Source organism: Thalassophryne amazonica, chromosome 22 (genome assembly GCF_902500255.1).
Source record: "Thalassophryne amazonica chromosome 22, fThaAma1.1, whole genome shotgun sequence".
Classification (NCBI taxonomy): domain Eukaryota; kingdom Metazoa; phylum Chordata; class Actinopteri; order Batrachoidiformes; family Batrachoididae; genus Thalassophryne; species Thalassophryne amazonica.
Window position 1 is genome coordinate 19,288,479 of NC_047124.1, and position 26,177 is coordinate 19,314,655.

Consider the following 26,177-nt stretch of genomic DNA (forward strand, 5'->3'; position numbering starts at 1 on the left):
TCTCCCGTTCCAAAATACAGCGTTGGGCTTAGTCTGAGAAAAAGTGTCCAGAAAGGTTCAAAAGTACTCCTGTGTTTGTGTCCAGTACATACGCGGGTCTCACCGGACGCCAAGTTCAGTTCGCAGACGGTAATCCGCGGCGACACAAATATAACCGACAGTCTTCATCATATGGTCCACCGCGTCACAATGATCGTAATTGTTGTTTTCCTCTTTGGTCTATAAAAATATAGGAGGGTTACTCCAGCAGAAGGCCTATTCACAGCGGCGAGCGCCCGCTTCAGTCGACGGCCTCGCAAAAAAAAAGGTTGTCCAAGAAGCAACAGGGTCTGGTCCGTTAAAATTTTGCCACCGATCTACTCTCTCATCAAGTGTGGCAGGGACTCCCGACATGAGGAATTGATGAAACCGCTAGGATATTACAGTTTTTCCAGTCCTTCATGTAACTAGGGTGTGCTGCTAATTTCACAGAGTGGAGAGGAGGCAGATGTGACGCGTTGACCCGATGACAAATAACAGGAGGGAGCAGTCACAAGCCCGGAGCAGCCAGCCGTTCGCAGGAGACTGTAAAGGTTTCACGGCGAGTAGTTTGTCCAGTGTCCAGGAGAGGAGTCGCCCCCTCAAACAGTCTCTCCCTGGTTTTCCAGACTCCAGCTGTGTTATGAGACCTATGAATCAAAGAACAGAGCAAATGTAAGGTGGCTGATTTAGCACATATCATTGTCTTCCATGTGTCTTTGAAACTTCAGTAGAAGAGCTGTTATTTACCATTGTACATACAAAGAATTCGTCATCAAAATTTCACCCATCTCACTTACAGTGGGCAAACCGTGGAGAGCCTCAATCTGGCAATCTGGTTCCAACTCCAAGTCTGCAAATTATGTACTGCATTTTCTGGTCATGTTTTTGTGTGTGTGTGTGTGTGTGTGTGTGTGTGTGTGTGTGTGTGTGTGTGTGTGTGTGTGTGTGTGTGTGTGTGTGTGTGTGTGTGTGTGTGTGTTTAACTAGTTTAGGAGGCCCTGTAAGCAATATTCTGAAGCAATATGTATATGAAAAAAATACAGCATTGTGATCTATAGCCATAAGATGGCCATTGTGACAATCTGCTCCTGTATACTGAATGAGGTATTGAGATTCACATTCTGGAGGAGGAGGAGAAGAGGAAGAATTCATCTCTATTTAATATGGGTAGCCAATGAAAGCACTAAGATTATTTCTAGAAGGGCTCCCACCTAACCAGCACCCCAGTTCAGACTTCATACGGCTGGAGACAGTATGACATTAACTGATCTGAAAGCGCCAGCTGGGAGCTTGGCTTTGATCGGGAAATATTTTCCGGTTCACCAGCATCACAGTCCAATGTGCAAACCACTATGCCACAAGAGAAAAATCTTGTTTGTTTTCAACAATTATTCATTCATTCATTCATTTTCTATACCTGCTTACTCCAGTTAAGGGTCATGGGGGGCTGGGGTCCATCCTGGCAGGCATAGGATGTGAGGCAGGGTACACCCCAGACAGGACACCCACCCACTGGAAGGCCACATATAGGCTGACAAACTCAGTCACACACATGCACACCTACGGTCAATTTAGCATCACCAAGTCACCTAACCTGCATGTCTTTGGAAGTAGGACCAAGTTGGAGCACCTGGAGGGAACCCACACAAGCATGGGGAGAACATGCAAACTCCAAATAGAAAGGCCCAGGCGGAAAGCAGTCCCACTGCTGTGAGGCAGCGGTGCAAACCACTAAGCCAACGTACTTCCCTTTTCAACAATTACATTTAAGACATCATGCTCTCAAACTGAAAGACTATGCTGTGGAATAAAAAACAGGGAATAAAACTTTTATACTACGCAGACTGCACGTGACAAAAGGAACTGCAACGGCAAATCAGCCAATATATACTAACTGTATTATCTTTTATATGCTCTGTTCTGAATGTGCCGTGTCTTCAAACATTTTATTACATTGCACGTTTACCTCTGCTGTGATCATCTGTTCACTGCTGACAAGAAGCGGTTCACTTGCATTTTGTGCCTCGTAGACTAACATTAATTAGCTTCTGATCGCTAATGCAGTGTTTGTGTTATAACGATTAAACTCATTTTGCTTCTTGTTGCATGAACCAGTAGGACCATCTTTAAAAAAAAAAGACTTATCGACCGGTGCGTTTAATGAAACTGATATAATTATATATTTTTAAGTCAAGACTGAAAACCTATTTTTATTGTCTTTCTTATGAATATATTTTTTTTATTTGTTTTATTCTTTACTTCTGTTTTTAATTATGTATTTGAATTTTTTTTAATTATTTTTAATTATTTATTTAAATTTTATGTTGAATTGTTTTATGTAAGGTACCTTGAGATGGCTTTTGCTGTGATTTGGCGCGTTATAAGCTAATTAAATTGAAATTGAATATACAATCAAACAATAATAATTCTGTTCTGGTGTGTTCAAGGGGAGAAAACTGGATTTATATGTTTAATTGTAACTAATGCATCATACTGTATGATATTGATTTTGAAAGTGCAACTCCTCCAAAACCACTTAATGGACTTCAGTGAACACCTTGTGAATGTGTGCAGCAAGGAAATAAATTCAGATGTTTGGTCTGATATCTTTAAGGGGAGATAATTGGACTTTAAAATATTTGTTAATTATACATGTACATAGATCGGCCAATTTGTTTTTGTAATTTCAAAATATTTTATTGCTACTAATATTAGCTACAACCTATTCAAAATTTAATAATACGAGGAAAATAGTGCTAGAGGAAGTAAATCTGCATGTTTTTTTTTCTCTATTGACTTCACTGTACAAAGTGGAAGGTGTATCATTAAAATTCACAGCCCTCCCATAGCAGTGCGAGTGAAAATTAAAACCACGGCAGCTTACTCACTGTCAAATAAAGTGTTTTGGCAGTCAAATCTTTTGAAATCTTCAGCGGGTGTAACCCAATAACGAAGCAAGTCTCACAGTGCAGTGACTGAGAAATAATTAATCTACCACAGAAAGACAAATCTGGAAGCCTCCTCGCCATCTGGCCCCCGCCAGTCGCAAAGCCAACATGACAGAGGCAATGATGCCTTCCAGGACTGCTGCACTGAAACTTAATTCATAATAATGAACTCTTTATGGTTTTACAGGGTGAAATTTGCCATGAAAGGGGCAGGTGTTGGATCGGGAGCGAGCATGTATCACAGATAATATCTGATGCTCTGGGAATAACAAACATCTCAGCAAGACTGAGTTTAATGGTGTTAATGTCATATTTTTCTTTTTCTCCCCTTATTTCATTGTGATCACAGATGTTTAATCCCACTGAAAGCAGAGCTGCTGTACGAGTGCCATCAATACACAGTCATCCAAACTCCACATCAGGTGCCATCTTGTCACCCATAGATGCGTGCAGTCTTATGCATATTTCACAATGCCAAGTTTAAAAAAAATAATGATCCGGTTTCTCTATACTAAAATTTTTAAAATTATGCCTTTTAAAGTCAAAGTGGAAAAAGTCTACAAAAGTATGTAACTTTAAAACAATTTATGAATGAATATTGTTTAAACAAATCAATAATTAAATATCAGTCAAAATATTCAAATGTTTAAGTATTATCATAAATATAAGATTACTTATGTACATTAACAGATTATTCTTAAAGTATACTTACTTTATACTGTTGAATACTAAAAATTCAAGTATATTTGGTGCATACTGTGAGGTATAGTGCACCAACAGCAATTCTTGTATATTTGTCCGTGAATTGTTTTGTGAATTGTTTCTGTAATTTATGTTTGTAGCATGGCCCAAGCAGAGGGTCACCCCTTTGAGTCTGGTCTGCTTGAGGTTTCTTCCTCAGAGGGAGTTTTTCCTTACCACTGTTGCTCTGGGGGTTGGTAAGGTTGAACCTTACCTGTGTGAAGCGCCTTGGGGCAACTCTGTTGTGATTTGGAGTTATATAAAGGAAAATAAATTGAAATTCAAATTGTATAGTGAAAAGCTTGAATATACTTGGTGTAGTAGATATGTTGAAACAATATTTAATTAAATATTAAATGATTTAAATACCTCAAAAGGGGCACCACCTGCATACCACAGGAACTTGATCATGTTATGATAAAGTTGTTAATCAGTCATTGATCTGAAAGTTCTGGCTATGATTTATTAAAAATCTGCCTTGAACTGGACACAAGACAAACAACTAGTGTAATATTTGCAGATTTAGTTTCATATGTATATGTAGAAACAAATGTGACTGAAATTTTGAAAATATGGGTAATGATTCATAGTTTTATTACTGAGATGATGTGTTCATGACGAGTAAAGCATGAGAAATGAAAGAATGAAATATAGAAATGTAATAAGAATAAACCTGTTTGGAATTTAGTGGTGAATTTAGGGTTCACAAATTATTGTTATTATTATTAAAAGAATGAACCAAAGAAAGCCACTTTGCATCACTGACAGCAAAGACCATTGGAACAGTTGAAGGTTGACTTATCTGGGTCCTGTGGATTGTGTGTAGTGCGCTTTGCTTTTTGGCCTTTGCTGGCCTCGCTTCACCTGCGTCGGGTTAACACACTGGGTCTCCTAGATGACTACAGGCATGCAGACTACTTGCTTTCACAGTGGGAATAAACGTGATGGTTCGGCGATTCCGTAGAAGTTGGGTTCACCAACTGACCCGGGATGAAGGTTTTGGTGTTTTCCGACAGAAATGCTATGTCAGCTTCCAGCACTTGTGGAAGACCAATTTAAAGTATTTGTAAAAACGTAGAAAAAGTTCAAGGCTTTGCAAAGAAGGTTGTAGAGAAAAATGAATGTTTAACAAAAACACTTTGTCATTCAGTGAAAAATTTATTTTGAGACTCGCAAATTCACTCTTAATTTGAAAAACTCAGCTCGGAAGTTGTCTTCAAAATGCAGAGCACTTGTCTCATGCCTTAAAAGTTATTAAAAACTGGTTTATCAACAGTGAAAGTTACGGCTAAATAAATACAATGAAACAAAAGCCACGGCCTAAGACTAAAGGAGGTAAAGAGTGTTGAAGAGAGGAAGAGTGGAAGAGCCAAAAGAGAGGAGATCAGAAGAGAGTGAAAAAGCAAGTTTCTTTGTTCCAGGTTCATTTTAAATCGACTACACACATGGTCATAAGCTCCGCCCACTTGACCTCAGGTTTCTCCCAAATAAAGTTATTTGAAAAACAAACAAGATACAATAAATAGCATATACCTTCTTTCTTCTTTGACTAACAAAATGTAAGATGACTGAATCATCATCTAAACCATCCTAGAAGCAGGGATGTGATTAGCAGAAACACTGTTTTCGCCCTTACAATTCATTAATAATTCAACAATTAAATTTAAACATGCACCAAGAGTTATAAAAGGAATACCCATAATGACACGTGAAACAAATATGTTACAGATTAACCTCTTAAACCCTAGAGTCCCCAAATTTGGGGACTTGCCCTGTTTTGGAACATTTGAACACTCATAACTAACCAATGCTGACACCAACATACACTTATTATACATCAAAATGTCAAGCGGAGTCTCCTCTACAAAAGTATCCACTTCAATCACATATCAACTAACCACAGCTGAAATGCCAAGCAAATAAAGACATAAATCAGAATTCCTTTTTTTTTTTTTTTAAAAAAGTAATTTACTCCTACCAAGTATTATTTACTTTCAATTTTTTTGCATCCACAACATCCCCTAGGACCTGTCTTTTAGCTGATCCAAACTTTTGCATTTTTGACCTTGTACAAGCTGATAAATAAATCAATGTATGGGTATGTGATTTTGGTGAAATAGACTCTAGGGCTTAAGGGGTTAAATTAGAATATACATTTTGTCTTTGGTTAAATATAACAACAGAAAAAGAAATTACAATTTCTCTCTTTTGTTGAAAGTAAGTTGAAAGTATATTCGCATGAAGGGTCTGTGTTCTTCCTCCAGGTGGCACTGTAGTTCCATCCCAATGTTGGTTGTTTTTATAACCTTTGATCTTTTGTTGTCCGGCTCAATGAACTGATCTAGTTTAGCGATAAGATATGAACAAGAATGCTTTGATGGCCCCTTCTGGAGACATGAGATGCTATAAATTGATTGCAGAGTACTTGGGTGTTTCTGTGCAGCCTCTCAGTTGTCCAGGTGGTTTCCATAGTAGAGAAGCTTGAATCTTCGACTGGACTGGGTTGCTTGACGCGAGGACGTTTCGCTTCAAATCGCAGAAGCTTCCTCAGCTAAATTCTTGCTCTGGTGGTCTGACTTCTGTCTTGACTCTTGTAGAGAAGACATAATCAAGAAGTCACAAAAGCTGGAGTTTTAAACCTAACCAGACCCCTCCTACCGAGAGGCAGACTGCTATAGGCTGGTGACTAAAACAATAGCTTTAATTAGCACCTATTGTGCTCTAGTTAACACCCTCCTAATGATAGGGCAGCTGTCCCTCTCCTGATGGCTCCCTTGACGATGCTGCTGATGACGTGAATGACTCATTACCATGAACAAAAGACCTGAAACCTGCTTTGACCTGAGTACCCCATTGTAAACAGGGGATAAAGCGTGTCTCAGACCCCCTCCCCCGGTTAAGGCTAGGTTTCAAACGTTTCACAAAGAATGCCTCCTTGTTTGACAGAGGGGTCAAGGAGGCATTCTGTGTGGCTGTGGAGTTGGGGAGAGAGAGTAGCATAAATTGGATTTTACCCACACTACACATCTGAACCCATTTCTCCATTGGCCAGGAGTTGGCAAAATCAGGGACTGCCAAGATGGCAAAATTTGGAACTATTTGGACTTCAAACTACCTCTTCAAACAAACTTATGTCCCAGTACTCATACAGCCTACGGATATTCCACTGTAACAGAATAGTCAAGAAGCCAAATAAAAGGAGAATGGAACTCTAGCATCTGTACTGGTGGAATCTGCCAGTACATTATAATGCAAATGAGTTTAAATAGACGCTTGGTTTGAGACGATCTTGTTTTATGTCGATATTGCTTACTTCTGTACCTGCATTGTCTTTTCCTTTCTCTCTTGCACACTGTACTCTTTTCCTCACATACACCCTTGCAAATGGTCCGCATAAATTCACATACAGATTTCATCTCAGGGAAATATAAGTCTTCTGTTAAAAAAAAAGAGGAAGGAATGTTGGATAAAGAGGAGATGAATTTGCCCTATGAATAAAATTCACAGGCACTAGGCCATTATTACCTGGGGTTTATCCTGAAATGGCCACATTACTCTCTTTTATGTCTTATCATGTAAGAAAATTTACATCCTAGCGTTAACGGAAAGCCATAGTTGAGGTAAATGCGGTGCACAGTCCGGCTGTTGGACACGGGCAGGTGTCAATGATCCTGCCGTTGTTGGGCCTCCTGTTATAGTTTCGTACTCATTTTGCTTCTTGTTTGGTACATCTGTATTTATAGGCTGGTCATGCTCATGTTATCATTGGCTTTGTTTTCTGTTCTTCATACAATTTATTGTGGTCTTCTGGTAGTGATTGTGTATTTTGTCTTAGTAGCTGTTTTGCCATTTTCTTTTCATTTATTGTGTTATTTTTTACTTTTTTCCACTCTTGGTCCCTTAGTCACTTCAGTCTTAGTTTGTTCTATTTATCTCATTTCTTGTATTATACTTTAGTCACTGGTTTGGTTTTCTGTGAGGATTAGTCTCTGGTTTTGCTTCATTTGCTTCCTGTGCTTAGTCATCTGGTTATGTCCTTTAGTTATTTATTGCATTCTCTGTTTATCATTTGTTTTGGGTTTTGTTGCATATCTGTATTCTTTAGTCACTGGTTTTGTTTTCTGTCATTTATTTTCTGTAGTCCGTTTGCCATCTTATTTTCAGTTATTGCATTACATTTATACTTTAGCCAGTATCTTGCTGTTCTAGTTTTGGTTATACCCTTTTATTTTCTTGTTGTTCTCCTGGTTAGACTGGTCACCTTATGCCTTGGTTGCTTCCTTTCTTTTGTCACATTGACCATTGTTTGTCTTGAGCATGTCATGTTTTCCCCATTGATTTTTTCTGTCACTTATTTATCTTGCTCCAGTTTGTGTTGGTTTTTGTCTCACTGCATCCTCTTGCACCTGCCCTTGTCTTTCTCGGTCACACCCCTTCCAGAACCTTCCTTACACCGGTTCCTCATTTACTCCTTGATTAACCAGCTCATTATTTAAGCCCTCACAGTCCCTCACTTCCCCGCCAGCTTGTTGAATGTATTTCACTTTTCAGCCTTTTCCTCATCTCCTTTGCCTTATTATCACCCTGCCGGTATTTGACCTGTTTTGCCCTCGACCTCGTACTTGTCTTTGCCTCTGAACCCACCACGCCATGTTTTTTGACCTCTGCCTGTTTTTTGGACCAAGCCTCAGCCTCACGCCTGTCTGTACCTTTGCTTTGCTGGACCACCCGTGTACTGAATCCCTGCTTGTTTAATTATGCTAAACCTTTTTTCTTACACCAGTCTGCTTGTGAGAATTTTGCATTTGTGTCCTGCTCTGTTTGTGCCATGCCTGACAGTAAACTCCTGTGTGCGGCGGTCTGGTTGCTCAAACATGACCACGAGAGAGAGAGAGAGGAGGAGAACTCAGCCTTTCGGTGATGGCTTCAGAAGGTGTACAGGAGCAGAATCCATCTCCATCTCATTTGTGCACGCCTCCCTTGTTCAGAGGCAATCCACACGATCAATATCGGTATGTAACCGCCGGCTTTCATTTGACAACATACGCCTTCTGTCTCCAGGCAAACCTGGAGCGAGAATGTGACGCGTTTTTGCATGCAATCAAGTGAAGATTCGTGCAGCCGCGCCACTTTTGAGCCACAAAAGACAAATGTATAGTCAGTGGACTTAGGAAACTAAAACCAAACGCTGCTGAACTTATGGGCTCGGTTTGACATTTGTCTTCGTAAACTCTTTCTGCTTTTAAAATGTCAACACGCAAGTGACCCGCAGTAACACGTGAGTAAGCATGCATGAGAGAAAAATAATAGATGTTTTGCTTCTTTATGCTTCATTGTAACACTGTAATAAATGTGATTATTTTAATTGCTGCTATCAGCAATAACGTTTCGACCATTTGAAGAAAATTACCATCAAGAGACATTTTTTCAGATTGTCACATTTAATCATTGTTCAGTAAATCAGGACATCACTAAACATCAGTCTCAGAGTGCTGCTTTTTTAACCTGTTTTATTGGGTTAAAGTGTACTCACTGGCCACTTTATTAGGTACACCTGCTTAACACAAAATGCTAATCAGCCAATCACATGGCAGCAGCACAATGCATTTAGGCCCTGTCTTTATTCAACAGCATATGAATTGTATTTCTGTGCTTTGTACAAAAGTGTACAAAAGGACGTGTTTATTCATTCACTCATTATCTAAGATCCAGCATGTCCTCATTCAGATGTACTTGTTTTATGTCAGTTGGCATTCAGATTCATGGTGCGTTACTGCCAGCTTCTGCTCCGGAGTGTGGTTCAGCCAGTACCTCATTGACATCAGTTTACATGAGCAGCTTGCCAGCTGTGAAGGCGCTGCCACTTTGTGCCCGTAGATGATGATGCTGAATTTACATTTTATTTATTTTATTTATTTATTTATTAGATATAATTCACCATACAGGTCACAGGACCTGCCAGTTTAAAACAAAGCACATTTGGAAAATATGATAACTCATAGGCACATGTAATAATTGGACTTTTAAAGTGCAAGCACAGTATTTGACAGAAAGTAGCACCAGCTGTGTATTTTTCTATGACTCTTGGTGCAGATAGATATACCTTTTGAGTTAAAGATTGATCTGTCACACATTTTGAAACTGTCACGACATGACAGTGAGTTATCAGGAGATCCTCCTCTTACAGCATATAAGAAAAGGATGTTTATAGAAATGTATATAAACATTCATGCTGTTCCTCCACTTGGTAGCAGCATGAGTGGCCAATCTATCAATATCTCATGACTGGGTAGGACAAGTTGCACCTAAATGTAATCAGTTTATCTTGACATAGATTTGCTTCATGGCAGAAAATTGTAAACTCCTGTGTATTTTTTTGGAAGAGTTATGTTGACAACAATGTTCAGTTGTTCAATTGATCAAAATTTGGGGTCTAAATTCAGTTTAGCTAATCTGTCAAAATATATCCAGGTCTACTTGTCTCCACATCCATCACTGCTGCCTTGGTTCCCTAATGGCAACTACAAACAGATCTGTGATCTAGCCTTTCCTCCTGATATAAACATCTATCTCCCAGCTTGATGTTATGTGGATGTCGCCTTGGCGTGGCCCAGTTGCTGGGATCTTCAGCAATGAGGCACCTGCATGCTGGATCATGCTTAGGGAAAACAGGCCACATGGCAATCGTTTCACAGTTGATGCTCCATCACGATGCATGTAACACACCTCATCTGGATCTCCCTAAATAACCACTCATTTGACAAAAAAAGTCATTCCAAAACACTCCTGCAAGTTTACGTAAAGCCACTTCATGTTGAAGTCTTGTACAACCAATTACACCTGCTTTGGATTGGAGCACGCAAGTTAACAGAATAGACTGAATATTCGTAAGTGATCTTTTAGGTTAGAAATAATCCACAGGTTAATAAGAGATGTGAGAAATTGCTCATTAGATGCTGCGAAGTTGAATAATGCCTGAAGCAGATGCTGAGATCAAAACACATGAACATGTATGCAGAGGCCTCCAGACAGTAGGCCTCATTCTGCATTAAGAGAGAGTTCAAAGCGATTTGGGGTGTTATGTCATTATCAACTGTTTCATATTGCATTTCATCACAACATCAAAGCAAACACAGTTCGCTATCTGCACTCTGTAATCTAATCACAACTCTAATCAGCAAGAGGGAAAACAAGAATGCATTTCCAATCACGTTTCTTGTATGTCATCTTCATAAATAACTACCAAAATCTCAGTGATATGTAGCATTCAAAATGTCCGCCAATAACCAAGAGCATATTTTGATAATGTATAGTTTCTGAGCGTGTTATTGTACAGAATTGTATGTAATTCATGTACTCTGGTACCAGTCTTGGGCACAGTGTAGCTAATCAGCTAATGGGCAATTAATGAAGCTAACATTTTGGATAGCAGGTTAGCTTTTCAGCTAACTTTGAAACCATTAGCGGACTGATTTGCTTCCCCTAAATTTAGTTCTGCTGACTTTAAGTCAGCTGACATTTTTTTTCTTTTCTAAATAAAGTAATCTGATCACAAGTCTAATCCTCAAAAGGGAACACAAGAACACATTTGCGATCACATTTATTTTATGTCATCTTCATAAATAACTACCAAAATCTCAGTGATATGTAGCATTCAAAATGTCCGCCAATAACCAAGAGCATATTTTGATAATGTATAGTTTCTGAGCATGTTATTGTACAAAATTGTATGTAATTCATGTACTTTGGTAGCAGTCATGAGCACAGTGTAGCTAATCAGCTAATGGGCATTTAATGAAGCTAACTTTTTGGATAGCAGGTTAGCTTTTCAGCTAACTTTGAAAACCATTAGCGGACTGATTTGCTTCCCCTAAAATTAGTTTTGCTGACTTTAAGTCAGCTGACATTTTTTTTCTAAATAAAGTAATCTGATCATAACTCTAATCCTCAAAAGGGAACACAAGAACACATTTACAATCACATTTCTTGTATGTCATCTTCATAAATAACTGCCAAAATCTCAGTGATATGTAGCATTCAAAATGTCCGTCAATAACCAAGAGCATATTTTGATAATGTATAGTTTCTGAGCATGTTATTGTACAAAATTGTATGTAATTCATGTACTCTGGTAGCAGTCATGAGCACAGTGTAGCTAATCAGCTAATGCACAATTAATGAAGCTAACTTTTTGGATAGCAGATTAGCTTTTCAGCTAACTTTGAAAACCATTATCGTACTGATTTGCTTCTCCTAAATTTAGTTCTGCTGACTTTAAGTCAACTGACATTTTTTTCTAAATAAAGTTTAACAGTCAGAAATGTGAACTCAGAAATCATACATTTGTCCCAAAGTCATTGTATTATTTAGATTAAAATTGTTTTCCATGTTTTCATTTCTTAATATTTATTAATCATTTAATACTGTCAATAAACCGTTTCTTCAATGTCAACTCTGCTATTTGTTCATTTAAACATTAACTGGTACATCTTTTATGGGAACCTTCATTTTTACACAACAACATATTAGCATTTCAACTCTTTAAGTATGTCATTCAGGGTTCTAGAGCTCCTCCAAAAAAACAAGCTAAAGCTAAATTCATACAATAATAGCTAGTGGTACCTTTGCTAAATGTTTAGGTTGTTGTTTTGCATTATCACAGTTAATTCTCCAGTTAGTGTAAAAGTGGTTGTTGTTTTCATTTTTACACAACATTTCAGCTCTTTAAGTTAGGCACTTGGACATTTTTTCAAAGTTGTTTAAATGGCCTTCTGCCTGCAATCAGACGAAAGGGCACCAAAAATGCAACAAAATGACACCTAATTTGTCAAAATCGGATAAATAACACCAGAGATATTGAGATTTGAAGGGGTCATTTTCGTGCCCTATTTTCTAAGTTTATTTACATTACAATAGAGAAAAAAATTGTGTCAAATAATAGGAATTGCTGGCTGAAAGGAAAGGTAGATTAGTATGGACACCATTTCTAAGTGCTAAAAGATATTCCAATCAAATTTTAAGGGGGGGGGGGGGGGGGTCACTGGATATCTGGAAATTATTTTGCTTTGATCTTTGGGTCAACAAGTGACCCTGATGACCCCAAGGTCAAGGTCAAATTAGTGGAATGTCGACACTAACGGAAATGGTTACCTGAACTAAAATTGAACAGAAACACATTCTGAGTTTACATTCAAAGCACCATTCTCTACAACTATGGATGTAGGAATTCACTAAGACATCATTTCAAGTATTAATTATGCACCATATGGTGGCCATATTGGAAGAAAGAACGGCAAATTTTAGCTTGGACCAAAGTATATCATGTAGGGTATCAAAATGGAGCTTAGAATGAGAGGAAACTAAAACTTCACAATCTAACCTGATTTGAAGCTTCTGCTGGGTTATTTTTCAGTCATACTGTATCTAATTCAAACAAGATCACCCAGGCTGTAGTCTGTCAGGAATTTGAAGAGGGGCATGTGATGGTCCTCAGACTCCTCCTCAGCCTCATCATGGTCTCTCCAGTATGACAAACAAACTGTTGTCACGCCTCTCTTTTCCCACACTCTCAACACCCTTCCACAATAAAGCACATTGCATGCGTCCTCCTCAGAAAACCAGAAATGGTCAACACAGCAATCAACCAGACCCTTGGGATTTTTCAAAATGTCACAAAGAACCTTTCTCTGCTCTTCACTCAAACTCAGTTCTAATGCCAGCTCATCCCTAAGTTCACCACGTTCTACAGCTGCTTTCAATTTCTTCTCCACTGCATTCCTCTGTTTGGTTTCCTTCTTTTGCTTCTTCTTCTCTTGTCTGGCATGGTATTCCTTTTCACGTAGTCTTTCCCTTTCCCTTCTTATTCTCCTCACTTGCTTTGCTCTCCTCACAGCAAACATGACAATACGGTTCTGCTCAATAAAGTCTTTCTTCTTTAACCATTCAAGGGTCTTGTTCTGCTTTGCACGCACCTTCCCGTCAATGTACCCCATAGTAGCATTTGGGGCACGGTGATGTTGGCTGTCAACCATGGCAAGGACTCTTTAGGGGTGCTGTGTCTATCTCATTGACATTTAATAGGTGTTCTGTGTCTTATGACCTGAAGGGGGCAGCAATGCACTGACAATGCCTAGCTTGCCAACAACCAAGAAGAAGAAGAAGAAAAAGAAGAAGAATCAGAATCTCACTTTAATACGTCATAGTTCCGCTCGACCAATCAGAAAGCAGTAACCATACCAGTGCGCCAGCCTGCCCAAAATAAATATGCTCGACAAAATAAATCCCCAATCAATCCTTCATAATGAAGCAAAACTGAAATAAAATCCTCGCGAAAATAACATTTTAAGATATCGATAAACTTATCTGAAGCATTTATCGGCTGAAAAATGTGCAGATGTTCATGTATAGAACAATTATTTTCCGGGCATGGCGAGTAGACGACAACTATTTTCAGAGCGGGACGTCGCTACCATGGCTCCCGGCGGGGATCCAAAATATTAGTGCGGAGGCACAGATTCATATGATACTTCGCTAAAATGATGTTTATTACATAAACTAGACCAAGCAAAGGTATTTACTCACCTACGAAGTCACGCAGGTGGTGAATTTAACATGGGAAATCCACGTTAAATTTGAAAATCAGGCACACTTCAAAAATCTGAATGGATTTTTACCAGACAAAGTGCGTAAGAATTCGCAGGTCTCCTACATCAAAATAGCGGCATTTCCGGTAGAATTCATGCAGAACCAGTCTCTCCAATCCGCATTTTAGGAACGATATGAACCGCGAGCTTGAAAATTTGATGACGTCATCTCGCGAGGCTACGTTGCCGGCTGACGCGGCTGATGTCCAAGTGCCTATTTAAGTATGTCATTCAGGGTTCTACAGCTCCTCCAAAAAAACAAGCTAAAGCTAAATTCATGCAATAGCAGTTAGTGGTACCATCGCTAAATGTTTAGGCAGTTGTGTTTTGCATTATCACAGTTAATTCTCCAGTTAGTGTAAAAATGGTTGTTGTTTAAGGCTAGCTAGCTGTGTGCAACACTGCTGATCTGCAGAAATTTTAACAAAACACCCCTTGGTACATAATAACATGTACTGATCAAGTAACTGTAGATTAAGATTTAAATTTTTGCCAGCTTTAATGGGATATAATAACTAAATCCATTGTAATATAGCCTACTCTCTGAGGAAATAATCTGGATGGTGTATTGTGGGAGGACCTTGCGTCTAATTATAGGTTCAAATCTGGTGTAGACATGTTGTATGGACTGCAAAGCAGCAGGATCAGATTCTTCTTTGAAAGCAAATCATAACTTGGACCATAAATGCTGACAGCACTGACCGACAGAAGTGCCTGTATTTCACAAACGACAAGAGACCAGGCATTTTTTACGACTTTGGCCTCATCTCTTTTATTGTACTGTACATAAAATTTACTACTAGGCCGCTCTCTATTTTCCAATCACATGCATTAATATCTGTCTGGCACCTTGTTTGTTTGCAACCACAGACTCCATCTGAGAAAGCGAATATGCCAAGGCCTGCCAATAAAACAGACCAAAACAAGTAAAACAACTGGTTTTGTTGGCGTTGCTACAAGTGTAGATTTTCTGTGGTTCAATTCACATTCTGGGACTGGTGAGCTCATTGAGAAGTGTCAGAAAAAAGTTGTCAAGCATGCAGAGAGTTGTTTAAACTGCATGTGGATTTGAGTAGCCTTACATTTGAATTCTTGCTTTATCTTGTTTGCATGTCCTGCTAAAGCTCTTGGTTGCTGTGTTTTTGGTTTTATTACATGTAAATGGCACAATAGTACTTTTTCATGAGCCAATACAATACAGATACTGACTGGAGCCTTCAGCACCTGCCAACCCCAATCCGACTGTCTTAAAATAACTTAGCTTTTAACTTATACATTTGTCTGAATGTACTATGTTAACCTAGCCATCTAACAAAACAACTCAAACTGTGAAATAAATATTCTACTCACTTTAAAGGATAACATACATAGTCTACAACATGACTTAGATGTCCTTTTTTTTGTTAAATTTCCGGTATTCAATCAAGTATTTTTGGCTAATATCTGACTGATACGATCCAAAATATTGGACCAGCTTATCCCTATTCAATAATTGCATGGGTTGTAATGATGTCATGTGATTTTAGTTAACATGGTACCAAAAAGGAACAGGATCCAGATCAATGCAAACATTGCTAGTTGTTTCTGAGAGTCACATATTAAGAAACGTAATGATAAATCTGGTCTTATGTTCTTTCTTAAACATCACATGGTTTCAAGGGTGTACTTGACACAGTTCATAAAATTCTAAGCAAGCCTAACAAAAGAAAATTATACCTGATTTAAACAATCTAGAGTTGGTATGTCAAATCTAACCTCGGTACCCCTACATATATATATATCTATATTTATAGGTTGAGCCATTTTTTTGGGGGGGTGGGTGGGGGTGGGGGGGGGGTGTCAGTATTTTGTCCAAGGATGCCTTGAAATTCAGCTACACTAAAAATGTGTTGTTCGTAGAAACCAGTCTCTACCAACTGAGCAATACCTTTAGAAAATTCTAACAAACTGGGGTATTGTTCATGGCTCAATTGTACAAGTACTGTACCCACAGACCAGTAATATTTTATCCAATAGTTCAATTTCTTCTTAATACCCAGCAGAATAAATGATATAGAAACTTCACAGTACTAATGCAAAATATCATGACTCCCCTCTCTGTGTGCTGTACCTTGCTGCCCTTGGTGCTCTGTAGCTGCTTGTGTTGCTTCTTGCCTTTGCAAGACCAGGGGCTGGTGAGGTTGTGGTGATGGTGGTGGTTTTGGTGGAGGTGGTGATGGTGGTGGTTATACAGTAGATGGTTTTTGGCTGTCTGTCAAGGGGTCATCATTGTTGTCCATAGTGCAAGAGTGTTGAGGGGGACTCTTGTCACGTCATAGAGCCTGAAGGGAGAGAGGCAGAGGGGAGCCTGGATGGTTATCAAGCTCAAAATAAGAATGCAGATTTGTTTTTTTTTTTGTTGTTTTTTTTTTGCTAATTTTGTATTATGTTTTTGACTTTCCAGATTTAGACACAGCTACACTGCCACCACCATCAATCTGTCTAAACATGGGGTCTTGGAACGGAGCCTGTTTGGATTGATACAAACATTCCATGCTTGTGTCTGAGGACAACAGTGATTTTTGAGAGTTAAATATAGCAATGTGGTCATGAATCAGGGTCTTATTCTACAAAACAGCACCCAACATAGTAGCAAAATTCCCAGTGAGACACCACGTCTAAGGAAATAGACTGATTTGCATTAAGGCATGCAGTTAGAAGAACCTATCAAAGCGTGCAGCTTGACAATATGCCCTGTATTGACGAATGTGTGAGTGTTTTGTTGTGTGCTTGTTTGGGGGGGCTCTGCTAAATGCACACTGGTCTCAGCGGCAGCTCAAGCCAGCAATCACTTCCCACTTTACAAAAACAATGACCTCTTTTGGCAGAATGGAAATGGCTGAAATGAAGCTGGCCTGTGTTGACACTTGGGCAGAAATGCAGCCAGGGATGCTTTCAATGGCCAGTAGAAGATTTTCTCACTTAGCAGATCAATGCCACAAGCGCTTACTGTGTAGGTAAAAACCTAGAAAAGCCAATTCTCTCATTCTTCTTGCCTCTCCCAGGTGTCCCTCTCTCTTCGAACAACAAATAATCCCAGTGACTGTACCAGCTTCCCAATTTCGAGGACTTGGTAGTTTCCGACCACAGAACCTGTGCTGGCTTGGCTCCCTCTAGGAAACTGGCAGCCAGCACTAATGGTTAGCACCAGCCAGGTTGGTCTCACCACTTTCTCTCGGCTTGTCTGTGGTGGCCAAGCAGCTGTCTTCTTAGTGGCGATTGTGTTCAACCCAGTATTGGATGTGTCTGGAAGACCCAGAGGGATTAATTACCAAGGCTGGTACCAACTTAGAACTACGGTGGAATGGTGAGGCACTGGGAATCCCATCAGACCCGGCCTGAGCCAGATCCATAGAAAGACAAATGAAATGATGGCAAGGTAGGGAGACACCTGCAGCTGTTACTTACAAATGTGATTTGGAAAAGAGCCTTTTCATACATGGCTGAACACAGGCTGTCACTGTCAATAGTTTAAATACTTGCTTGAGGACCATCTTGTGTGAACTATACCCTTTGTAGTCAATGATGCAGTTTGTGTGAGTATTAACATGCACTCCAAAATTTTGTAAATGTAAGGTGTAAGAGTAACCTTGGGCCCAATCAATACATGGTAGGTACATTTGCCATATTTAACAAAATACGTTTTGATGTACCTTTATCAATCAATCAACTTTTTTTTTTATATAGCGCCAAATCACAACAAACAGTTGCCCCAAGGCGCTCTATATTGTAAGGCAAGGCCATACAATAATTATGAAAAACCCCAACGGTCAAAACGACCCCCTATGAGCAAGCACTTGGCTACAGTGGGAAGGAAAAACTCCCTTTTAACAGGAAGAAACCTCCAGCAGAACCAGGCTCAGGGAGGGGCAGTCTTCTGCTGAGACTGGTTGGGGCTGAGGGAAAGAACCAGGAAAAAGACATGCTGTGGAGGGGGGCAGAGATCGATCACTAATGATTAAATGCAGAGTGATGCATACGGAGCAAAAAGAGAAAGAAACAGTGCATCATGGGAACCCCCCCACAGTCTACGTCTAAAGCAGCATAACCAAGGGATGGTCCAGGGTCACCTGATCCAGCCCTAACTATAAGCCTTAGCGAAAAGGAAAGTTTTAAGCCTAATCTTAAAAGTAGAGAGGGTATCTGTCTCCCTGATCTGAATTGGGAGCTGGTTCCACAGGAGAGGAGCCTGAAAGCTGAAGGCTCTGCCTCCCATTCTACTCTTACAAACCCTAGGAACTACAAGTAAGCCTGCAGTCTGAGAGCGAAGCGCTCTAATGGGGTAATATGGCACTACGAGGTCCCTAAGATAAGATGGGACCTGATTATTCAAAACCTTATAAGTAAGAAGAAGAATTTTAAATTCTATTCTAGAATTAACAGGAAGCCAATGAAGAGAGGCCAACACGGGTGAGATATGCTCTCTCCTGCTAGTCCCCGTCAGTACTCTAGCTGCAGCATTCTGAACCAACTGAAGGCTTTTCAGGGAACTTTTAGGACAACCTGATAATAATGAATTACAATAGTCCAGCCTAGAGGAAATAAATGCATGAATTAGTTTTTCAGCATCACTCTGAGACAAGACCTTTCTGATTTTAGAGATATTGCGTAAATGCAAAAAGGCAGTCCTACATATTTGTTTAATATGCGCTTTGAATGACATATCCTGATCAAAAATGACTCCAAGATTTCTCACAGTATTACTAGAGGTCAGGGAATTAATTTAATTTACAATTAAATATGACTACACTTTAATGTTATACATCTTGAAATGTTGGTTACAATCTTTAACTGTTAGCTATGTTGTACTAAGTTGTACCTCTAACAAATAATTTGTAACTGCATTTAGATACCGTATAATTATTGTAATTAAAAATCCTTATATTTAGATAGTACTAGTGCAGTGCCTGTAGGAAGCTTGTATTCCTATAGAAAATTGGGAGTTAAAAAAATTTAATTAACAGAAGACCACCACCAGATCAATACCGCATATTAATGCCAAATACCACCACCAGACCAAATGAATTCTAAATGTGTTGTGAAATACCATCACCAGAATGCAGCCCTTTCAAATGCTACAAGTTGTAATATAAATAAAAATAAATAATGAATAAAAATAAAAAACATCATATATACCTGTACAATAATTAGCACAGTGCTTTAACTTTCACTCAAAATATTAAATTTTACAAACTATATCTCGTTATTTTTGAATGGTTCATCTATTAAAGAGTAAAAATGGAAAGAAATCAATTATAAGGCCTAAAAGAAGTTTCTGTAGGAAGTATTTTAGCCATAAGGTCAAGTGAGAGGGGGAAGTGTTGGCTTCTTAAATAATTCAGACACTGGACTCATCGAGAGGATTTAGTGCTGTTATAACAGAAGGGGGCAGCAATGCAACAAAAAGGATGCCAGCTGCCATTAAACACAATAGAAGAAGAAAGGGCACGCTTATTTTTAACCACAGGGTCATCTTTTGAGAGACGCACATTTTGTGTCAAAATAAATTCATAAAATATATATTTGTGGGTTTTTTTTAAGTTAGCTGTTTTATATGATGAAATAAATGGAACATGGAAACAAATTTTGACGGAGATCCATATACAAACGGAGGTTTTGCAGGACATATGCCATGGAGTGTGCCATCTTGGATCTACTAATGTTACAATGTCAAAATAAAGGTTTAATAGCAAAATAAAGGTCTTGAAAATTAATCCACAAAATTTTCAAACCGCAAGCCATATCCAAAAGCTGAGGTCGGTCTGACATACCGTTTGAGAGATATCTAAGCTACATTCCCATACGCAATTTTTTTGCTTTATAGTTAGATGCTGGACTGCCTAATGAAAGAACTCTGAAAATATGTTTTATATGTCTAATATATTCACAGTGCAAAATAACATCAGCTTGAGAAAGAAACATGTTTTTTCATAGGCATATAAGATTTTATATATATATATATATATATATATATATATATAGTAGGGGTGGAATAATACATTATGTATAGTGTTAATCGCATCATAGAGCCTGTATCATGATACATATTGAATCACAAAGGTATATCATGATATGTATGGTATCATTGAGCTTGTGGATCATTTCATCTATAATATATACCAAAACACAATTTTATTTGAAATGTCAACATATACAGCCTAAGTCCATTTTTTCAGAATGATCAAATTTCCAGAATTGGAGCACACTGGTATTTATACCTAAAAAAAAAAATACCAATCAACAGCTTGTCTAACTGCTGATGAGCCGTAATAAAGAAAGCCCTCGTGCATTAACCCGTATGCTAAACCCAGTTAACACTGTTGCAGTCACACTAACACTCGTATTCTACAGGGCACCGTTGTACTACGATCATCCATGATCCAAAAAAGTGCAGAAACAGGATAAAATTGCTTAATCCAGCATGTCTTCTACCAGGAGGCATGCAGACCTGGCAACTCGTTGGCTTACAAATTGAATACCTGGCAACCTGTCTGAAAATGAAAGGAACCAAAAAGGCTGCACCCTCGGCCAGACATGATCAAAGTTGCTCAGTTTTGAACAAACAAAACACAATAAACATTGCTTTAGCTTCAAATTTTTACCCTGATGGAGGACGTTCAAACAAGGTTCAAACAAGTCACGCCGAATACCCTGTTTTAAAGAAGTTTGAACATGATTGAATACCCCCAAATTACCACATACTATCAACGATTTCGAGAATCGGGATAAAATTGTTGAATGGTTCAAAAATTGGATCCTGATTTCAAATCTGGTACCGATGTTGACCGTAACTATATAAAACTCGGTCAGGATTGACAAAGAAGGATGAAGAACTTACTATGATGCATCAAAACATGCCTTGATTTGCTATTCAGGCTATTCACACTCTGGAATAGCCCCATAACTATGATTAATGCTATCAGTTAGCATATGCTATATGCTAACATTAGCCACATTTAGAATTTTCTTTAATATGATCCATTAGAAGTGAAACGAACTGTGTATATGTAACAATATGTTAGAAATAACGGTACACTTCACATCCGAAAATTCAGTAATTCCGAGAAAAGTTTTTTCATTCAAGAAAACAATCAATAATCTAATTACAAAACACACACAGTTGTTGATCACTCAGTAATAAAGTGATTGTGAATACGTGATTAAATACCACAATTTTGTGAATTGTTCTGTAATTTATGTTTGTAGCATGGCCCAAGCAGAGGGTCACCCCTTTGAGTCTGGTCTGCTTGAGGTTTCTTCCTCAGAGGGAGTTTTTCCTTACCACTGTTGCTCTGGGGGTTTGTAAGGTTAGACCTTACATGTGTGAAGCACCTTGAGGCAACTCTGTTGTGATTTGGTGCTATATAAATGAAAATAAATTGAAAATTGAAACTGAAATACAACCTGGTTTTCGTATACAATGTGGAGGACAATAAAAATTATGTAGTTTGGACATCGATGATAACTTATATATGTTTTTAAAATGAAAAGTGTTCACATTACTAACATTTACAAGGTCTGTTAGAAACGTATCCGACCTTTTTATTTTTTGCAAAAACCTGATGGATTTGAATCACGTGTGCTTGCATGAGCCAACCTTGAACCTACATGCGCATGCGTGAATTTTTTCATGCCTGTCGATTGCGTCATTTGCTGGTAAGCAGCCTTTGTGTGAGGATGGGTGTAGTCTCTCGTCTGATTTTCTTTGCAAGGAAAATGGCGGAACAACTGGAGCAGCGCGACTGCATCAAATTTTGCCAGAAACTGGGCGACAGCCAGGTGGAAACCATTCAAATTATTCAGACGGCTTTTGGTGACGATCCTATGGGCATCACACAGATTAAGGAGCGGTACAACCGGTTTAAAGACGTCCGCACAACGGTGCAGAGCGAGCCGCGCTCCGGTCGGCCATCAACATGCTGAAATGACCAGATCATTTCCAAAGTGAACGCTGTGGTGATGCGGGACCGTCGTGTGACTATCCGAGAAATTGCTCCAGTTGTTCCGCCATTTTCCTTGCAAAGAAAATCCGACGAGAGACTCCACCCATCCTCACACAAAGGCTGCTTACAAGCAAATGACGCAATCGACAGGCGTGAAAAAAATCACGTATGCGCACGAAGGTTGGCTCATGCAAGCACACGTGATTCAAATCCATCAGGTTTTTGCAAAAAATAAAAAGGTTGGATACTTTTCTAACAGACCTCGTATTCATAGATATCAGCTAAATTTCTTAAAACCTTGGTGAGGTACTGTATTACTGTATGCAAACACATAAACTCGAGTATGAGTGTGCTGTCATCCTCTACTCTCTATTCCAACTCTTAGCTTCATCATCCAAATCCCCTCCGCTTCATCATATCCCTACTAATCTCCTTTTGTCTGTCCTCCATCGTCACTGTTTCTCGTGCACTCATCTTCCCGTCTCCTCTGCTTGTACGCAGTATGCAGTAAAGTCTTGATTACGGTAATCACAGTCTTTCTCTGAGGAGATGCCACTTCTGTTCACAGCCTAAATACTCCAATCAGGACTGACCTAATGGCACATATGATTAACACCCAGTGAGACAGTTAAGGGTTTTCGCTCGTTTCACTCAAGAGCCATGTTCTGCATTTTTCAGAATGTATGAAAGTGCCAACATTAATCACACGCTGTGACAAAACATGTGAAACACATGGCTGGATGGGTGGGGCAGAGTGTTGGAATAGGTGACATGTCTCGTGTCCCTTTGCCTAAAAAGACAAGCCAAAGGTGACTTTTAAGGAGAGTTTATGTACTTGTTGAACAAACCATGAAAATTCAGGTATATCTTCTATTATAATACCAATTCTAAGGTAGAACTCTACTAGTGTATACTAAGGTATAGCTAAAAAAAAAAAAAAAAAAAGAGTAGAGCCACTTAGGTGTTAGGTGCCTGGTCTTGAGAACCAGGGATGGTAGGTTTAAAAGCTTTTTTATCCCATGGGAACTCTCCCTACCCACCTAAGCAGCTCAAGAAAATGGACAGCATGTATATAAGTGATATTTACACAATCAAGGTAGTAAGCAACATATACAAGAAATATAGTTACTACATAATATTATAGGAGTAAGCTATTAAAACCTAAATATTCATATAGGAGAAGATTGAAGTATATGTCTACCTAGTCTGTAGACTTGTTGTAAAACTAAATTATAGCTAGTAGGCTAAGCTATAAATATGGCTATGTTATTATAGAAACAGAAGCTATGATGTAATATGTTTTAGGTATCTATCTAAAGTTCACCCTGCTAGCTTACTATAGGAAGACAAAATCCATACTCTACATGCTTTTTTTGGAAACCCCAAACTTAGATACCATCTGTTGATATCTATTAAAGAACTCATAAACTGAAGAACCATTAAAAATCTACACCATGTTAAATAAAAGTGTAAATCACAAAAGTAAGCTAACATAGCTAGATGGGCTACAGTTAACTTAGCAGTTAATAAGCCAACTGTACCTAGCTAGCCAACAAAGCTAAACAATAACTGTAACTGCCGTATAAAGTATAATAGTGTCGCTTCACCCTACAATAATGGTATTAACAAGAAATACAATAACAAATGTAAACAAAAGTGTGTATTAACGTTAGCTTCCCAAACAGAAAAGAACCGTCTATGTGAATGTTGATGCAGTTGATAATATTAACAAGTTATTAAATTTAACATCCATCCATCTATCTTCTATATGTGCTTTCTCCAATTAAGGATCATGGGGTGGCTAGAGCCCAGCCGTCAGGGTGTGAGGTGGGGTACACCCGGGGCAGGACGCCAGTCTGTCGCAGGGCCACATATAGACAAACACATTAACACTCGCGCACATACACACACCTATGGACAATTTAAAGTGTCCAGTCCACCTAAGCTGCATGTCTTTGGACGTGGGAGGATGCCGGAGCACCCGGAGGGAACCAACAAAAACACGGGGAGAACATGCAAACTCCACACAGAAAGGCCACAGGTGGGAATCAGTCCCTTGACCTTCTTTCTGTGAGGCAACAGTGCTAACCGCTAATCCACTGCACAACCTGAATTTAACATGTAAAGTACAACAAAATACACTGTTTAAGAGAGAGAATTTAACAGTTAGGTTCTTGCACCACTATAGGGTTACATCCAGTGGTGGGCACAGTTTAGTTAATCCGATAACAGATAATTATTTAGTTAATTAGTTTTAAAACCATCATCGGACCACTTATCTTCGATAAATTTAGATCCGCCAATTTTTAGTCCGATAACATTTTATTTATTTATTTTTTGCTGGTAAAGTGAGCAAAGTTTAACGGTCAAAAACGTTTGTAAACCCTAAAATCAAACATTTAGTCCATCTGTTGTGTGTTTGTAAGAGATTGGCTGCCTGTCGCTTGCTGATGATGTCATCATTAAGTGCAAAACGTAATTGGCCGGTCGACGCAGGGAGCATTGTGGGTAGTGGAGTTTGGGTTCACTTTGGATGTTACAGTGAGTACAGTGTCGTCTGCTCGACACAAAAACAAAACGGGCTAATTTTAACATTATTTTAGTTTATTTCTTTGTGGCTGACGGGGATAATTTAATTGCCAAGACATGGTGGTAGAGAGGTGGTAGAGAGCAGCTGTGCACAGAGGGACTTTTTGTCACCATTTAGAGACGGTTTTGGATAAAAAAAAAGGAAGCTTTATTTGAGTTATTTATTAGATGAATCCCACTGAAACTAACAGGTAAGAATTTATATTTACTACGTGTCTTTTACTCTGCCAATCAATGCATTAATGGACGTATTTCAGTTGTTTAAGCCGCAGGGTTCAAAGCGTGTGAAAGAAGCAGCAACTTTTTAGTTTGTACTTCTAATACTGTGTTTTACTGCTTTTTATGTTTTTATTCTTTCATTTTTGGTGCATTCTTATGTATTTGTGATCCTTGAATTTACCCAGCAGCGAAATGTAAAAGTGAAACTGGTTTATCAGAAGACGACCGTGTAATCTGATGTGGCCGCGTCTGAATCAATGCTAAAAGTTATTGGTTGTCTGTAATAAAGATAATTTTTTTAGCAGTTTATCGGTTTAACGTCATAAAACATAACTTTTCAGTTATCAGATTAATGGTTATCGAAGCTAACTTTTTGGTTTGCTGTGCCCACCACTGGTTACATCGGACCACTTCATTCAGCCCCCCCAGGTGAAATTTCCTTGTGCCGCCAAAGACAGGAAATCAGAAATGCAGGCTCTCTTCCTCTTTGAACAACTTATGATGCCAACAGCCAACATCACTCACTTCTGCCACTGTAGTGGCAGATTGGGCCGCCCAAGCAAACTATGTTTCTGCCACTTATGATGGATGATGAAAGGTTTACGATTATCCACTGTGTGAAGTGCACCAAATGAAAATGACTTGCCTTTCATAATATTGTTTTTTTTTGTAACTACAGTGGCCCATTTTGTACCTCACACTGTTTTTCTGTTGGTGCAGAGTGGTTTGTCCAATCACAAAAGGCCTCAGATAACCTGGGGTGACATTGCTTTTCACCTCTAATGGCGCACTCGCTGTGCCTCTTCCTCACCTTGCTCCCCACGTTGGCACACGCAGAGATGTATCTCTTTGCGCCGTTTAATCTGCCAGTCTAAAATGGTGGGGTGGGGGCGCATGTTTGGGAGCATCCTCCTCTCCAAAGAGACAGCAGTAAGCCTTTCACTGAGAGGAGGAGGTATGGGAGATGACTGCTGAGCCTACATATCACTTTTCCAACAGAAAGTGCTTTGGAAATGCAGTAAAGCAGCATTTGA

At 39.0% G+C, this 26,177-nt stretch overlaps 1 protein-coding gene across 3 annotated transcripts in view; it reads right to left on the reverse strand.

Moving 5' to 3' along the window:
* Nucleotides 1-213: 213 nt before the first annotated feature.
* LOC117503790 (chemokine-like protein TAFA-5) overlaps nucleotides 214-26,177 on the reverse strand; it is a 269,799-nt gene continuing 243,835 nt past the window's right edge. For 2 of the 3 annotated variants that reach the window (XR_004558664.1, XR_004558665.1), the window contains exons 4-5: nucleotides 16,464-16,674; nucleotides 214-668 (exon numbers count right to left, since the gene is read on the reverse strand). Coding sequence is in view for 1 of the 3 variants with exons in the window: in XM_034163039.1 (XP_034018930.1) it covers nucleotides 660-668 (9 nt within the window). In the remaining 2 variants the exon portion in view is untranslated. The remainder of the gene's footprint in view (nucleotides 669-16,463; nucleotides 16,675-26,177) is intronic. The other variant, XM_034163039.1, reaches the window with a different exon arrangement.